The following is a 15,136-nucleotide window of genomic DNA, read 5'->3' as shown; positions in this document are numbered from 1 at the left end:
ATTTTGAATATAACTGAACTTTTTACAATTATAGATGAGAATGAGTGCAAATATCGACCATGTGATGTATTTGCACACTGTACAAATACTTTAGGCAGTTTTACATGTACCTGCTTTCCTGGCTATCGAGGCGATGGTCTTCATTGTGAGGGTAAGTGATAAATGTATTTGTGAAGATATCTAAAATACGCAATTGTTTAAAACATGTATTTTTTAAAAATATAAAATCAGCTGGAAATATAATAAGATACTCGTATTTATGGTTTATTAATTACATGGAAAAATAATTATTTATTTTACTATACTCGTTATAGATGTAGAAATTATTTTTTGCTGTGGTTCTGCAAATGTACATACATATGTATTTTGCTGTATAAATTTTTTAAGCATAGTTATGCTAAAAGTTAATTTTAAATTAGAAACTGGCATAGGTTTAAATTTGTGTGAAAATAATCCTTATGCTAAATTCTTTTATTAAAAATTTAACTTGAACTAAAATCAGAGGTTTCAAATATTTCATAGATCCCATCAATGGCTGGGACCACACGATTCATCTTTCTTCAACAAAATTTTTATTTTTGAATCTGCTTTATTTCCACACTGTTCATCAAAAATTGGGTTCTTTTTTGTATGTACATATGTGTATTTGAAATAAAATTTTGAAAGAGGTACGAAACATAGTATGAAAATTAAAGTAATGCAAGAAGATGACTCCTGGGTCTATTTAATTTTTGTATATATGATATGAAAATTTCTTTCAACAATATACCATAACTTTTATAAATATTTCAGCATTTGTTCAACTTTTGATACCAAAGTAACGAAGAAATGCTTTCTTTATAATATTGTTAAAATATATTATATTTTATAATCAATTTGCTTTGGTTTAAAAAATCAAAAAAGGGCATTAAATGTTTGAAAAATTAAATTTAGTGTAAATTTTTTTAAATTAGTGTAATTTCTTTAATACACATATACAAAGTAACTATTAATCCTTCTAATATTTTGCTACATTTTTTCAGATATTGATGAATGTCAGGATCCTACAATAGCAGCAAGATGTGTGGAAAATGCAGAATGTTGCAATTTACCAGCACATTTTCTATGTAAATGTAAAGATGGTTATGAAGGTGATGGGGAAGTATTATGTACAGATATTGATGAGTGCGCAAAGCCAAACATATGTGGTCCAAATGCACAATGTATAAATACACCAGGAAATTATACATGCCAATGTCCAGAAGGATATTACGGTAGCGCCTATGATGGTTGTGTAGATATTGATGAATGTGTAGTTAATCCAGATGTATGCGGCCCAGGTGCAATATGTAGTAATCTTGAGGGCAGTTATCGCTGCGATTGTCCTCCAGGTTACGACGGTGATGCGCGTTCAGAATTTGGTTGTCAAGATTATGATGAATGTTCAAGATCACCATGTGGTCGCAATGCACAATGTACAAATACACAAGGTAGTTTTAAATGTATATGCCCTGACGGATATTCCGGTGATCCAATGTTTGGATGTGAAGGTAAGTCTAAAATAAAATTATTTAAATTAACCGCTTTTACATGGTTTGCAATATACATATATAAATTTCATAGGAGCTAAAATGCAAAAATACAAAAAAAAAAAACAATTTAAATTTGAATTAATGGCTAATCGCTTTATACTATTTGTTTTTTCTTATTTTCATTACATTTTTCAATGCGCTTTTAAAAAAATAACAATACAAAACAAATACAACAACATGTTGGATACAAAACAAAAAAAAATGCAAAAAACATTTTGATAAAACAAATTGCACACGCAACATAAATCATTTTCTAATATCATATATCATATAAAAAATCTCTGATATAATTCTACTTCACCTGCAATCACATCATAATTAATACAAAAAAAATCAATCCGAAAAACGATTGACTTTTTTGTTTGGGTTGGAACTATGTTTAATTTCCTGCACAATTTTCTACTTTTAATGCTAACATTTACGCAAAATAACATAAGATGTCGATGAATGCGCTAAAAACCCATGTCCAGAAAATAGTATATGCTATAATGTAGCTGGCGGCTACGATTGTAAATGTTTTAAAGGATTTGAACTCATTGATAATGAAAATGACGTTGGATATGGGGGATGCGTCGATATCAATGAATGCAATAATAAACTAAAAGCATGTGGCCATAACGCTAAATGCATTAACTTACCAGGAACTTATAAATGTTTATGCCCTCCGGGCTTTTTTGGTCAAGGAGATTTATACTGTGAAAGTAATTAATTTTTAAGTGCTTAATTTATATAATATCATTTAATTTATATATTTCATTCTCACAATAAAATATTAAATAAAAAGAAAATATTGGCAATATCATTTTGATGAAACGTACATATATTTTGAACTTATTTGACCTGTAATTCGGTCAGTGTTTAAATTTATTATAAAAAAAATATACGTTTAATCAAATGTTGCCAAGCATTATTTTCTTCATCTTAATATTTTATTTTATTTTCCAATAAAAATAATTGTTTTTTAAATTTTATTAATATAACATAAAATTTTTACTAATTTTTTTTACACTTTTACCTTTTACAATTTTTTGAAATATCCACTTCAAAAAACAAAAAAAAAATACACACAAAACCACACAATGAAAACGACATTCAATTATATAAAAAAAAACATATCAAAAGACATTAATGAATGTCAAGATAATCCATGCGGAGAAAACTCAATATGCACTGATACGATCGGAAGTTTTATGTGTTCGTGTAAACCTGATTATACCGGCGATCCATTCCGAGGTTGCGTTGATATCGATGAATGCACCGCTCTAGAAAAACCATGTGGCAATCATGCGATTTGTGAAAACGCGTCTCCCGGTTATAATTGTCGTTGTCCGCAGGGTTTCGATGGTCGACCGGATCCAAAAATAGCTTGTGAACAAATTGATGTTAATATTTTGTGTCAAACTAATTTCGATTGTACTAATAATGCTGAATGTATTGAAAATCAATGTTTTTGTCAAGATGGTTTTGAACCTGTTTTATCGAATTGTGTTGATATTGATGAATGTCGTACTCAACCCGATACTTGTGGTAATCATGCTACATGTATTAATACACCAGGCTCATATCGTTGCGAATGCGAAGCGGGTTTCGTTGGTACGCCACCTAGAATCAGCTGTAAGCAACCCTGCGAGGATGTTAAATGTGGTGATCATGCATTTTGTAAGCCTGATGGTGTTGAAGCCTATTGCATATGTGAAGAAGGATGGACTTTCAATCCAAGTGACGTGTCAGCTGGTTGCGTGGACATTGATGAATGTGATATTGTTCATGGGCCATTCGGCAGATGTGGTTTAAATGCAACATGTACTAACAAAGCAGGTGGCTTTTCTTGTGAATGTCCTCCTGGTTATACGGGAGATGCATATAATCAATGTAAAGATGTTGATGAATGTTCACGAGGTAATAAATGTGGAGAAGGAGCTATATGTATCAATTCGCATGGAGGCTATACATGTAAATGTCCTGAAAAAACTGTACCTGATCCAGATCCCACAGTCCGTTGTATGCCAATTGTTTCATGTAAAGGAGATGATGAATGTCCTGGAAATGCTGTTTGTGATGACAAAAAAAGATGTTTATGTCCAGAACCAAACATTGGCAATGATTGTCGACATCCATGTGAAGCTTTATCTTGTGGTCCTAACACGCATTGTATGTTAGTTAACGGCCAAGCACAGTGTCTTTGCGGAGAAGGTTATACAGGAACTGCAAATACTCTTGGAGGATGTGTAGACATCGATGAATGTGCTGGAAATTCTTGTCCTGAAGGAGCAATATGCACGAATGTCCCTGGAAGCTATATGTGTCAGTGTCCAGCCGGTTCTTCGGGCGATCCATATAAAGGGGGTTGTGGTAAAAGTGTTCCATTTGGATGTAGTGAAGATAATCCATGCCCAGTTGGAGAAAGTTGCGTCCAGGATGCTTTTCAAGGAACTGGAGTTTGTATATGTAGGCAAGGCTATGAACGAGATCAAGCAACAGGCAAATGTAGAGATGTAGATGAGTGTTCTTCGAATCGAGGAGGTAAAACTGCTTGTGGTTTAAATGCACTTTGCAAGAATTTACCAGGAAGCTACGAATGTCAATGTCCAACAGGCTTCAATGGCAATCCATATAGTTTATGCGAAGAATGCAGTACACCAGAATGTAAATGTCAACCACCTTATAAACTGGTTGATAAACAATGTATATTAGCTGGATGTTCAAATGGAGAGGCATGTGGAAAAGGGGCAGAATGTATTCAAATAACAGGAGGTGTTAGCTACTGTGCTTGTCCGACAGGTTACAAAACATTATCTGATGGATCATGTGAAGATGTAAATGAGTGTTTTGAACGCAAAGTTATTTGCGGCTTTGGCGCTGAATGCATTAACAAAGATGGAGGATATGATTGTATTTGTCCAGAGGGACTTATTGGAGATGCCTACCACGGAAGGTGTACTCCCGTTCAAAGGAGATGTTCCAACGATAAAGAATGTGGTACAAATGAAAAATGTGTTCAACCTGGAGAATGCGTATGCTCTCCACCATTTTACTTAGATCCAACCGACGGTAATAAATGTAAAAACCCATGTGAACGGTATCCCTGTGGTTTAAATGCAAAATGTACACCAAGCGATCCACCTCAATGTATGTGTGAAGTTGGATTTAAAGGAGACCCACTATTAGGATGTGTAGAAGAAGATGAATGCGCTCATCTACCGTGCGCTTATGGTGCGCAATGTGTTAATAAAAAAGGTGGTTATCAATGCGTTTGTCCAAATGGAATGACTGGGGATCCATATAAAAATGGTTGTATAATGGATAGTAACGAAAGACCTAAAAGTGAGTGTCTAAGTAACGAAGATTGTGCGGATAATTTAGCCTGTGTTCAGGGTACGTGTATAAGTCCCTGTAGCAGTTTGTTATGTGGCTCTAATGCTTACTGTGAACCTCAAAATCATGGTGGGTGGTGTAGATGTCGAGTTGGATTTATTAAAAATGAAAATGATGAATGCGTTTCACCTTGTGAAAAGGTTTTATGTGGGGAAGGAGCTTTATGCATTCCGACAGCTGAGGGGCCAACTTGTAAATGCCCTCAAGGATTTTTGGGAAATCCTTTCCCAGGGGGAAATTGTTACACCGATCAATGTTCAGCTTCTAGACCATGTAATGAACCGCAAGTTTGTATAGGGGGACGATGTAAAGAACGTTGTGATGGTGTTATATGTGGTGTAGGTGCTACATGTGAAACTACAACTGGAAAATGTATTTGTGAACCAAATTTTATAGGAAATCCAGACATGCTGTGTATGCCTCCGATTACCTATGCTGATTGTGAACCAAAATGTGGCAAAAACGCACATTGCGAATACGGTTTAACATACAGTAGTTGTGTTTGCAACCCTGATTCAACTGGTAATCCTTACGAAGAGTGCTTCCTAAAAGTAGAAAAACAAGTTTCTTGCAGGACAAACAGTTGTGGTAAAAATGCAGAATGCTTCGCTGATATGAATGGAATATCATGTAAATGTCCTATTGGTTTAACAGGGAATCCATATGTTAGTTGTACTGATATAGATGAGTGTTTGAATAAACCTTGTGGAGTGGAAGCAGTTTGTATTAATACTGAAGGAAGCTATGATTGTAGATGTAAACTTGGATATGCTGGTAATCCGTTTATAAGTTGCACTTCAGTTACGGTAACACAATGTGAAAATCCCCGTAAATGTCAGTGTAATGCACAAGTTCAATGTCCATTCGGTTATACTTGCGAAAGAGGTAGTTGTAAAGACTTATGCTCTAAAGTGAAATGTGGTCCGAGGGCAATATGTGATGCAGGTAATTGTATTTGCCCACCAGAGTTTATTGGCGATCCGAATGATAAAAATGTGGGCTGTCTTATACAGGGCCAATGTAGCAACGATGCAGATTGTAGTAAGTCTGAAATATGCTTCCAGTTAGGGAAAGGTTTACGAAAATGTATAGATGCATGCAGTAAAATTCAATGTGGACCAAATGCTTTATGTGTTTCCAACGAGCATCGATCAACATGTTTATGCACGGAAGGTTATAAAGGTAATCCTAGCGATTTGCAAGTGGGTTGCCAACCAGAAGAAAGAGTAAATGTACCCCAGAGCAGCTGTTCGCAAGACGAAGATTGTACAATTGGTTTTATTTGTCAATCTGATACAAATGGCATTAAGGAATGTATTGATCAGTGTAGTAAAGTGGCATGCAATAAAAATGAGGAATGTAGAATTGAAGAAAGTGGACACCCAGTATGTCATTGTAAAGAAACATTTGTTTGGAATCCAGTTTTATCAAGCTGTGAAAAACCATCTATTCCCGACTGTACCAATGATGTCGATTGTCATACTAATGCTGCATGTAGGCCTGATATTTTGGGTGTTCTTCGCTGTCAAACTGTTTGTGCAGAATTCACTTGTCCGGCAAACTCTATTTGTGTTGCTAAAAATCATCAAGGGAATTGTGAATGTCTACCAGGATTTGTTGGCAATCCCAATGATCGTAATGGTTGTCAACCTATTCAAAAAAATCAATGTAGAACAAATGCTGAATGTGCAGAATCTGAAAATTGTGTAAAGTACGGTTCAACAAATAGTTTAATGTGCAGACCTGCTTGCGAAACTATGAAATGTGGTCCTAGTGCAGTTTGTTTAACAAATAATCATTTAGCTCAATGTCAATGTCCTCCAGGACCTTATGCTGGTGACCCATATGATCCATTTAACGGCTGCAAAAGTGTGCCATGTGTCTATAACAAAGATTGTCCATCAAATCAGCTGTGTAATCGTTTAACACACTCCTGTTACGATGTTTGTGATGAAGAATCTTGTGGAACTAACGCTGTATGTATTGCTGATGATCATAAAGCAATATGTCAGTGCCCACCAAGCTATAAACCAAACCCTATAGCTGAAGTAGAATGTGTTCCTATTGGTGGTTGTATACCAGGAAAATGCCATCCATCAGCTATTTGTGAAATTCAGCAACAAGGAGCCATTTGTAAATGTCCTCCTAACTATACCGGAGATCCAGTTGTAAATGGTTGTCGACCCGAAGGACATTGTCCAAACGGTAATAAAGACTGTGCGCCTAATGCTGTGTGTTCGAACGGAGTATGCGTAGATCCATGTGAAAATGCTTGCGGTGTTAACACTGAATGTAAAGTAGTAGATCGTAAGCCGGTATGCACATGTCTTTTTAGATTCGTTCCTGTCGCGAAAACCGCTAAAGAAGGATGCATTCGATCTATTTCCAAATGCGCTAGCAATATAGATTGTGGTGGAGCTGCCTGTTATAATGGACAGTGTAAAGATCCTTGTAGAAATTCTGACGATTGTTCATCAGGTGAAAAATGCATTCAGAACGTTTGTGAATATCCTTGTCTTGACCATAGTCAATGTCAACAAGGTCTTGCTTGTTTAGATGGAATATGTTTGATTGGTTGTCGTAGTAATAAAGATTGTGATTCAAATCAAGCTTGCATAAACAGTAAATGCCAAAACCCATGTGAAGCTGGAAATGTTTGTGGACCTAACGCAATTTGTTTGCATCAAAATCAAGATACTTATTGTTCCTGTCCTCCTGGGTTTGAAGGAAATCCAACTCCCGAACTTGGTTGTGTTCGAGTTCCAGCGCACTGCCAAAGCACTATTCAGTGCCCCGAAAATCATCAATGTATTGAAAATCAATGTAATTTTCCTTGCCGTAAAAATTCAAATTGTGCAGTTGGAGAAAGATGCTATAACAAAGTATGTGCAAAAGTTTGTTATACTAATAATAACTGTTTACCGGGAGAAATTTGTAATAATGATGGTACTTGTCAACCTGGTTGCGAATCTGATGCCGATTGTCCAGCTACAGAATTATGTCTTAATGGAAAATGTAAATGTGCGACTGGTTTTATTGGTACACCATTTGGATGTTCCGATATTGATGAATGCACTGATACTGGTATTATGCCATGCCATCAATCTGCATTATGCGAAAATACGCCAGGCTCGTTCAAATGTCATTGTCCTGAAGGTACCGTTGGTGACGGACATACAGGTTGTGCTTTAACAAATGAATGTTATAAAAATTCTGACTGCTACGATAATTTAGCTTGCTCAGGTGGTAAATGTATTGACCCATGTACTGAAAATAAATGTGGTTTGAATTCTGTTTGTGAAGGAGTTAATCATAAAGCTGTATGTCATTGCACAGCAGGTCATTTAGGAGACCCAATGGATAAAGTAGTCGGGTGCTTCAAGGTAGAATGTATTACTAATGATGAATGCTCAAGCGAAAAGCACTGCGATTCCGAAACTAATCGTTGTATAAATCCATGCGACGTTGTGAATTGCGGTAGAGGAAATTGTAAAGTTGTAAATCATGGAGCAGTGTGTACTTGTTTAGAGGGTTATTACCTATTCGATGGTATATGTGAGGATACAGACGAGTGTTTGAAACATCCATGTCATCACACGGCTATATGCAAAAATCTCCCTGGAAGTTTTGCTTGCTCATGTCCTGAAGGTTTAGTAGGAGATCCACTAGTAAATGGTTGTCGTGATCCTAATGAATGTTTAAGTGACTCCGATTGCCCTGACACAGCAATATGCGACAATGCTCGTTGTAAAAATCCATGTGAACGCTCCAATGTCTGCGGTCGTAATGCTAATTGTAATGCACGTTCACATACTGCAGAATGTTCTTGTCCTCCTAATTCACGAGGGGATCCAAATAAAGAATGCGTCCAAATAGAATGCTTCGATTCCAACGACTGTCCAAATGACAAGACTTGTTTTGATTCTAAATGCGTTAACCCGTGTTCGCTGCCAAATTCGTGTGGCAACCTAGCTGAATGTGTTCCACTTAATCATATTGGAGAATGCACCTGTACGCCTGGTACCACTGGTAATCCTCAACTTGGATGTGTTACTTTGCAATATTGTAATACTGATTCTCAGTGCTTATCTGGTACAATTTGTAATAATGGAATTTGTCAATCGTTGTGTACTAGCAATCGTGATTGTTTACCAGATCAACTTTGTTTGCAAAAGGTGTGTCAACCAACCTGTAAATCCAATTCCACTTGTCCAGATTTTCAATACTGTTCGAATAACATATGTATTAAAGAATTACGTTGTGAAACAAACGATGATTGCGGTTTAAATGAAGTTTGCGTTCAAGATAGTTTTGGCCGTGCAAACTGTGAGGACGCGTGCTTGGGGCGAGTTTTGTGTGGTCGTAATGCAGAATGCCATGCAAGAAGTCATGCACCTGAATGTGCTTGTAAAGAAGGATTTTTCGGTGATCCAAAAACTGGTTGTAGAAAAAGTGAATGTAATAACGATGATGATTGCAGTAATGACAAAATGTGTCACAATCATATGTGTAAAATAGCGTGTTTAGTAGGATCTCATCAATGTGGAGCAAATGCAATGTGTTCTGCTGAAAAACATAGACCAGTTTGTTATTGTCAACCGGGTTATACTGGAGATGCCAAATTGGGCTGTGAATTAATCGATTTTTGTAAAGATGCGCCGTGCGGACCGGGAGCTGAATGCAAGAATTCACGCGGAACTTTCAAATGTACTTGTCCAAAAAGTTTAGTCGGTGATCCGTATAACGAAGGTTGTCGTACGGCGGTTGAATGTGAACAAAACAGTGATTGCCCCGAAGCGGCCGAATGTAACCAAATTAACGGTGTACCGAAATGTAAACCCGTATGCGAAAATACTGAATGTGGTCGAAACGCTGAATGTGCATATAAAAATCATGAAGCATTATGTAGGTGTCGTGATGGTTTTGATGGTGATCCAAGTGATCCAATTTCAGGTTGTAGTCCACTACCAAAACCATGTCAAGTAACATCAGATTGTGCCCCTGGAACATATTGTTCTGAAAACATATGTAAACGTAAGTTGAATCTTCGTTGATTGAAATACAAAAACGAAAAAAAATGAAATGCTGGTCTTACCTGAGAATACTATAGAATCGAAAACCAATTGATTACCTGTAATACGCTGTGTTTCTAAATGTCTTTTCCTTTATTTGTTTTTCTGTTTTTGTTCTAATTTTTTTGTTAATTTTTCTTACATCATAATTAATTATCTACATATTTTTTTTTGTAAAATTAGTTACAAATAGTATTAAACTAAAAAAAATATTGACTAAATACTAAAAGAGTAAGTAATAAATTAAAATTAAGAACTTAACTCGAAATTAAAATCGAATCACAACTTAAAACAAATTATATAAACATATATCTCACTTTTAACGTGACGATCTTATAAAACAAAATACTTCAATATGTTATTAGTTGGAAGAAAAACAATATTAATTCATTAAACTTTAATAACAGATATTAAAAAATCAATAAAATTAAATTGGAGTAATTTTAATACGTAATAAAAACCGATTTACTCAATAAAACATAATAATTAATTAAACATTAACATAGTATTCTAGGGTTCTAAACAAAACGTTCAAAATACAAAAACCAAAAAGTTTTACAAAAAACACTAATTAAAAACAAAAAATGATATTAAATTTATATTGAAAAATTGTGATAAATTTCGGAGAATGCATTTGCTCTTCGTCCCAAAAATATTAAAAATAGTTAAACATTTAAATAAAAAATTGTAATTGCTTTAAAAAATTGTAGTAATTTTTGCGCTGAAATTTAAGTTCCTTCTGAAGTATTATAAAGTAATAATTTTGAGATACTATGTTTTACATAATATGTTATGCTTTGTAATATGCGTTATACAATTTACATAACAATGTTTATAGAAATATCAAAATTACTTAAATTTTATAATCTTGAAACTTATATATTATTATTCGATTATGAATTGTTTTATTAGTCTTAAAATTTATTTTATATAATCGGTTCGAATTTTTTTAAATTTACAAAAATTAAATTTACTTACGTCGAAATTGCACAATGAACTTTATCACAATTTCTTCAAACATATGGATATTAAAAAACATATAATAAATACGATAAAATACAACACATTAATATAAGCATCAAAATTAATATAAAAATTATAATGTATGCTTATAGCTGCATGTGTTTTGGATACTGAATGTAATGCTTTTGAAGTATGCCGTGGTGGTCAATGCATAAATCCTTGTGATCAACCACAAGCTTGTGGTATGAATGCTCATTGCCTTAATGGTGAGCATTCAAAACAATGTGTTTGTCCAGAAGGTTTTACTGGTAGTCCAGATGTAGAATGTGTTCGAAGTAAGAAATAGTTATTTGTAGTAAATAGTTATTTAGCTAAAAAGTTATACGTAAATTTCTATAAACATTTTTTATTTTTATATAAAAAACTTTTACACTTTTATTTATTTATTTTTGTACATGAATATATCAATATCAAATAAATTTTGTTTGCATTATATAATTTTTTAATATAAAATGTACATTTCAACAGTTCCTGTATCATGTTCTGTTGATTTTGAATGTCAACAGGGATACATTTGCCGTGATCAAATGTGCATGCCAAGATGTTCAAGTGATCAAGACTGTGCCCAAAATGAAAAATGTTTAAAAGGAAACTGCATGTGTAAGTACTAAAATTTTTGTGCATTAGAATTGTAATTGTGCAAAAAAAATATTTTTTGTTTACATTTTAGTAACGTGTCGTGTAGATAATGACTGTTTCTTAGGTCACATTTGTCTTAATAATAAATGTATTTTCGGTTGTCATAATGATAACGATTGTAGCGCATCAGAATCCTGTCGAAATAATAAATGCATTAATCCGTGTTCAGAAAATCCATGCGGTCCAAACGCGTTATGCTCTGTTTCAAATCATCGTGCTTCATGTAATTGTATTAATGGGTTGGTACCAAATCCAACTCCAAAAGTTGGCTGTGTTCGTTCACCAGCAATTCAATGTTTGGAAAATAGAAATTGTCCTGATGGTTTAGCGTGCATAAATTCATTATGCCGATCACTATGTGCTAATGATGAGGGTTGCTTATCAAATGAGCGATGCGACAACGGAGCATGTAAACCGTTATGTCGCCGTGACGACGAATGTAGAAATAATGAAATTTGCATCAGCTTAACATGTGTTCCTGGCTGTCAGTCTAACTCAGGTTGTCCAGATAATTTAGAATGCATTAATAAACAGTGTTCGGATCCTTGTGCCAATCCAACAGCGTGTGGAACAAATGCTTTGTGTACTGTTAGTGACCATCAGAAAATATGTACTTGCCCAGATAATCTTGTGGGAAATCCAGAAATAGTTTGTAAAGGTTCACAAACTCTCTGCGCTAACAATGCTGATTGTCCACTAAACCATTCTTGCTACGGAAGTATTTGCTTACAAAAATGTCGAAATGATCAAAATTGTCTAAATGACGAGAGATGTATGCGAGGAACATGTCGTACGGTTTGTAATGTTGACTCAGCTTGTCCACAAGGCCAAATTTGCGAAAACCGTGTTTGTCAAATGGGATGTCGAAATGACTTGACCTGTGAATCAAGTGAAACTTGTATAAATAAAAAATGTAAAAATCCATGTGAAGTTATAGGGCAATGCGGAGCGTGTGCTGAGTGTTCAGTTATTAATCATGGTGTGCAATGTAGTTGCCCGAATGGATTTTTAGGAGACGGATTAAGTGGTTGTTATTTGCAACCAGAAAAGTGTAATTCGTATTGCCAATGCGATGAAAGTGGTGTATTTTGTGCTCCAACATGTAGTAATACACAAGAATGTCTCTGTGGTCAAGTATGCGCTCGTGGAAAGTGTAGACAAAGTTGTTCAGCAAATTCGCCATGCCCTACCGGACAATTATGTGAGCGTGGAGCTTGTATTGCAGGATGCAGAGCGAATTCGGATTGTGCAAGTGAACAATCATGTATCAACGGTCAGTGTTTAAATCCATGTGCGCATGATGGAGCTTGTGGTGAAAATGCCTTGTGCACTGTATCTGATCATAGAACACTTTGTTTCTGTCCAGATGGCTATCAAGGTGAACCAACTGATAAATGTGTGCCATTTGAGTGTCAGACTGATAACGATTGTGATTTGAATAAACGTTGTGATGATGGATCTTGCAAAAATCCTTGTCAAGAGTATGGTTCATGTGGTGTTAATGCACAATGTCGTGTTGTTAATAGACGTCCTCAATGTTCATGCCCACCTGATTTCTTTGGTAATCCAGAACAAGAATGTCAGCCATTAACTGTATCGGCTTGTTCAAGAAATCCATGTGGGCAAAATACTAAATGTATTGATGTACCTGGCGGTCATGAATGTCAATGTATGGATGGATGTGTTGGTGATCCTCATCGTGGATGTACCTGTTCCGAAGCTCATAATATTTGTGTTGATCACCCGTGTGGTATTAACGCGCAATGTCAGATATCCGAATTCGGTCAACCAAAATGTGTTTGTACAGAAAGATATCCTCATGGCGATCCGTATGTTGAATGTAAGTAAATTAATAAATAGTTTTGTTTTAAATATTTTTTTTAAATTTTAATGTAAAAAAATAATGGGAAATTTTTTATTAATTATTAAATTTATTTTTTATTATAATCAAACATTCCTTATTTTAAGGTTTAATTAAATTAAATAACATGTGTATTCATTCAATTATTCATGTGTATTTTATCATATCATTAAATTAATAACATGTAAAAATAAAATTCATATCAATTTCAAATACATGTTACTATAGTCATTTGATTAACGTTCTGTTTTTATATAAAATTTTAGGTGCTCCTTATGGTCCTAAAACTGATTGCAGAACTCATGGATGCGAAATAGGAGAATGTGTAAGGCAAGGTACCGAATACATTTGCAAAAAGGGTAAGTTACTTAATTATGTATTTTTTATTGTTCATGAAATATATTTTATTACCGCGTATATTTTGATTTTCTATTGAAAATTTTTATATTCATAAAATTCTTTTAATTTAGTTTTTAATTAATTTAATATTTGTTATTTAAATGAACAAATTAATGCACTTTGTTTTTAAAATAAAACTAAAAAACGAAAAAATTTTTTTTTACGTAATCGGTATATTTTATATTACAATCTATGATCATTTTTATGTTTAATATAAACACGTTTTATAGAAATAATAAAATTAAAACTTTATCTGTGATAACATTTATAATTTATTTATTTATCCATATAATTTTTTTGGTTAATTTATTTTGTTTAAAAAATATTTCTTATTTGAGTTTTAAATGTAGAAGTAGGATAAACTAAAAAAACAATAAAATGAAAAATTAATTATTTTTTTTTAAATAACAATAATTAAAAAAAATTTATCTTAATTTTAATTTTAATCATTACTTTGGTTTATATTTATATTTAATTCACTTATAGTTACTTAGCATAATGTCTTTTTTTTTTGTTTTTAAATAAAATTAGTATTTATTTTTAGTTTGAACTAAAAAAAACAAAAGAAAAATTAATGAAACTGATATATTGTTTTAACAACATTTTTATTTAATTTTAGAAACAAATTTATCGAATATAACTATTAAAGTATTGTTCCAATATATAACTGACTTAATTATTGAAAATAAATTGTAATAAATTGACCCCTTACATTTTAGTTGAATTAAAAAAAAAAGAGATTCATATTTTTTGTTAATAATTGAATTTTTTTTAATTAATGATATAAAATTTAGTGTGTGTATATATTTATACATTTTGTATTTTAAATTTTTAAAATATACCTACATCAAAAAGCACATATTGTATGTATATAGATATTCAAAATAAATCAATTTTTTCTTTTATCACAAATTAATTGTTTAACATACTCTCTCATATGAACATCCTGTAATTAATCCGCTAATTATTAATGCAACAATTTTATTTGTTATTTCTTATTTGATATCAATATCAATTTTTTTCATAAAGTATACAATATACAGAATTTCATTATTTAACTTTTTTGCTAAGTCTATATTACTACAGCAAATATAATGATTATTTATATTTTTGTTAAATACGTTTTGCATATATTAATAATATAATTTATTATTATTTAATTAATGCAACATTGTTAGAAAAATTATTTCATATTA

At 33.2% G+C, this 15,136-nt stretch overlaps 1 protein-coding gene across 1 annotated transcript in view; it reads left to right on the top strand.

The window, feature by feature from the left end:
• The window catches only part of LOC129615157 (uncharacterized), a 180,247-nt gene that overhangs the window by 52,067 nt on the left and 113,044 nt on the right, over positions 1–15,136 (top strand). The window contains 8 exon segments of the mRNA XM_055530250.1: positions 35–151; positions 1,023–1,529; positions 2,009–2,272; positions 2,694–9,980; positions 11,134–11,316; positions 11,510–11,641; positions 11,712–13,520; positions 13,808–13,900. Of these exon segments, the coding sequence (XP_055386225.1) occupies positions 35–151; positions 1,023–1,529; positions 2,009–2,272; positions 2,694–9,980; positions 11,134–11,316; positions 11,510–11,641; positions 11,712–13,520; positions 13,808–13,900 (10,392 nt within the window).

Source organism: Condylostylus longicornis, unplaced genomic scaffold (genome assembly GCF_029603195.1).
Source record: "Condylostylus longicornis isolate FDR11 unplaced genomic scaffold, ASM2960319v2 ptg000135l, whole genome shotgun sequence".
NCBI classification, from domain to species: Eukaryota; Metazoa; Arthropoda; class Insecta; order Diptera; family Dolichopodidae; genus Condylostylus; species Condylostylus longicornis.
The sequence above is the reverse complement of the archived record's forward strand: the minus strand, read 5'-3'. Positions and strand labels throughout refer to the sequence as shown.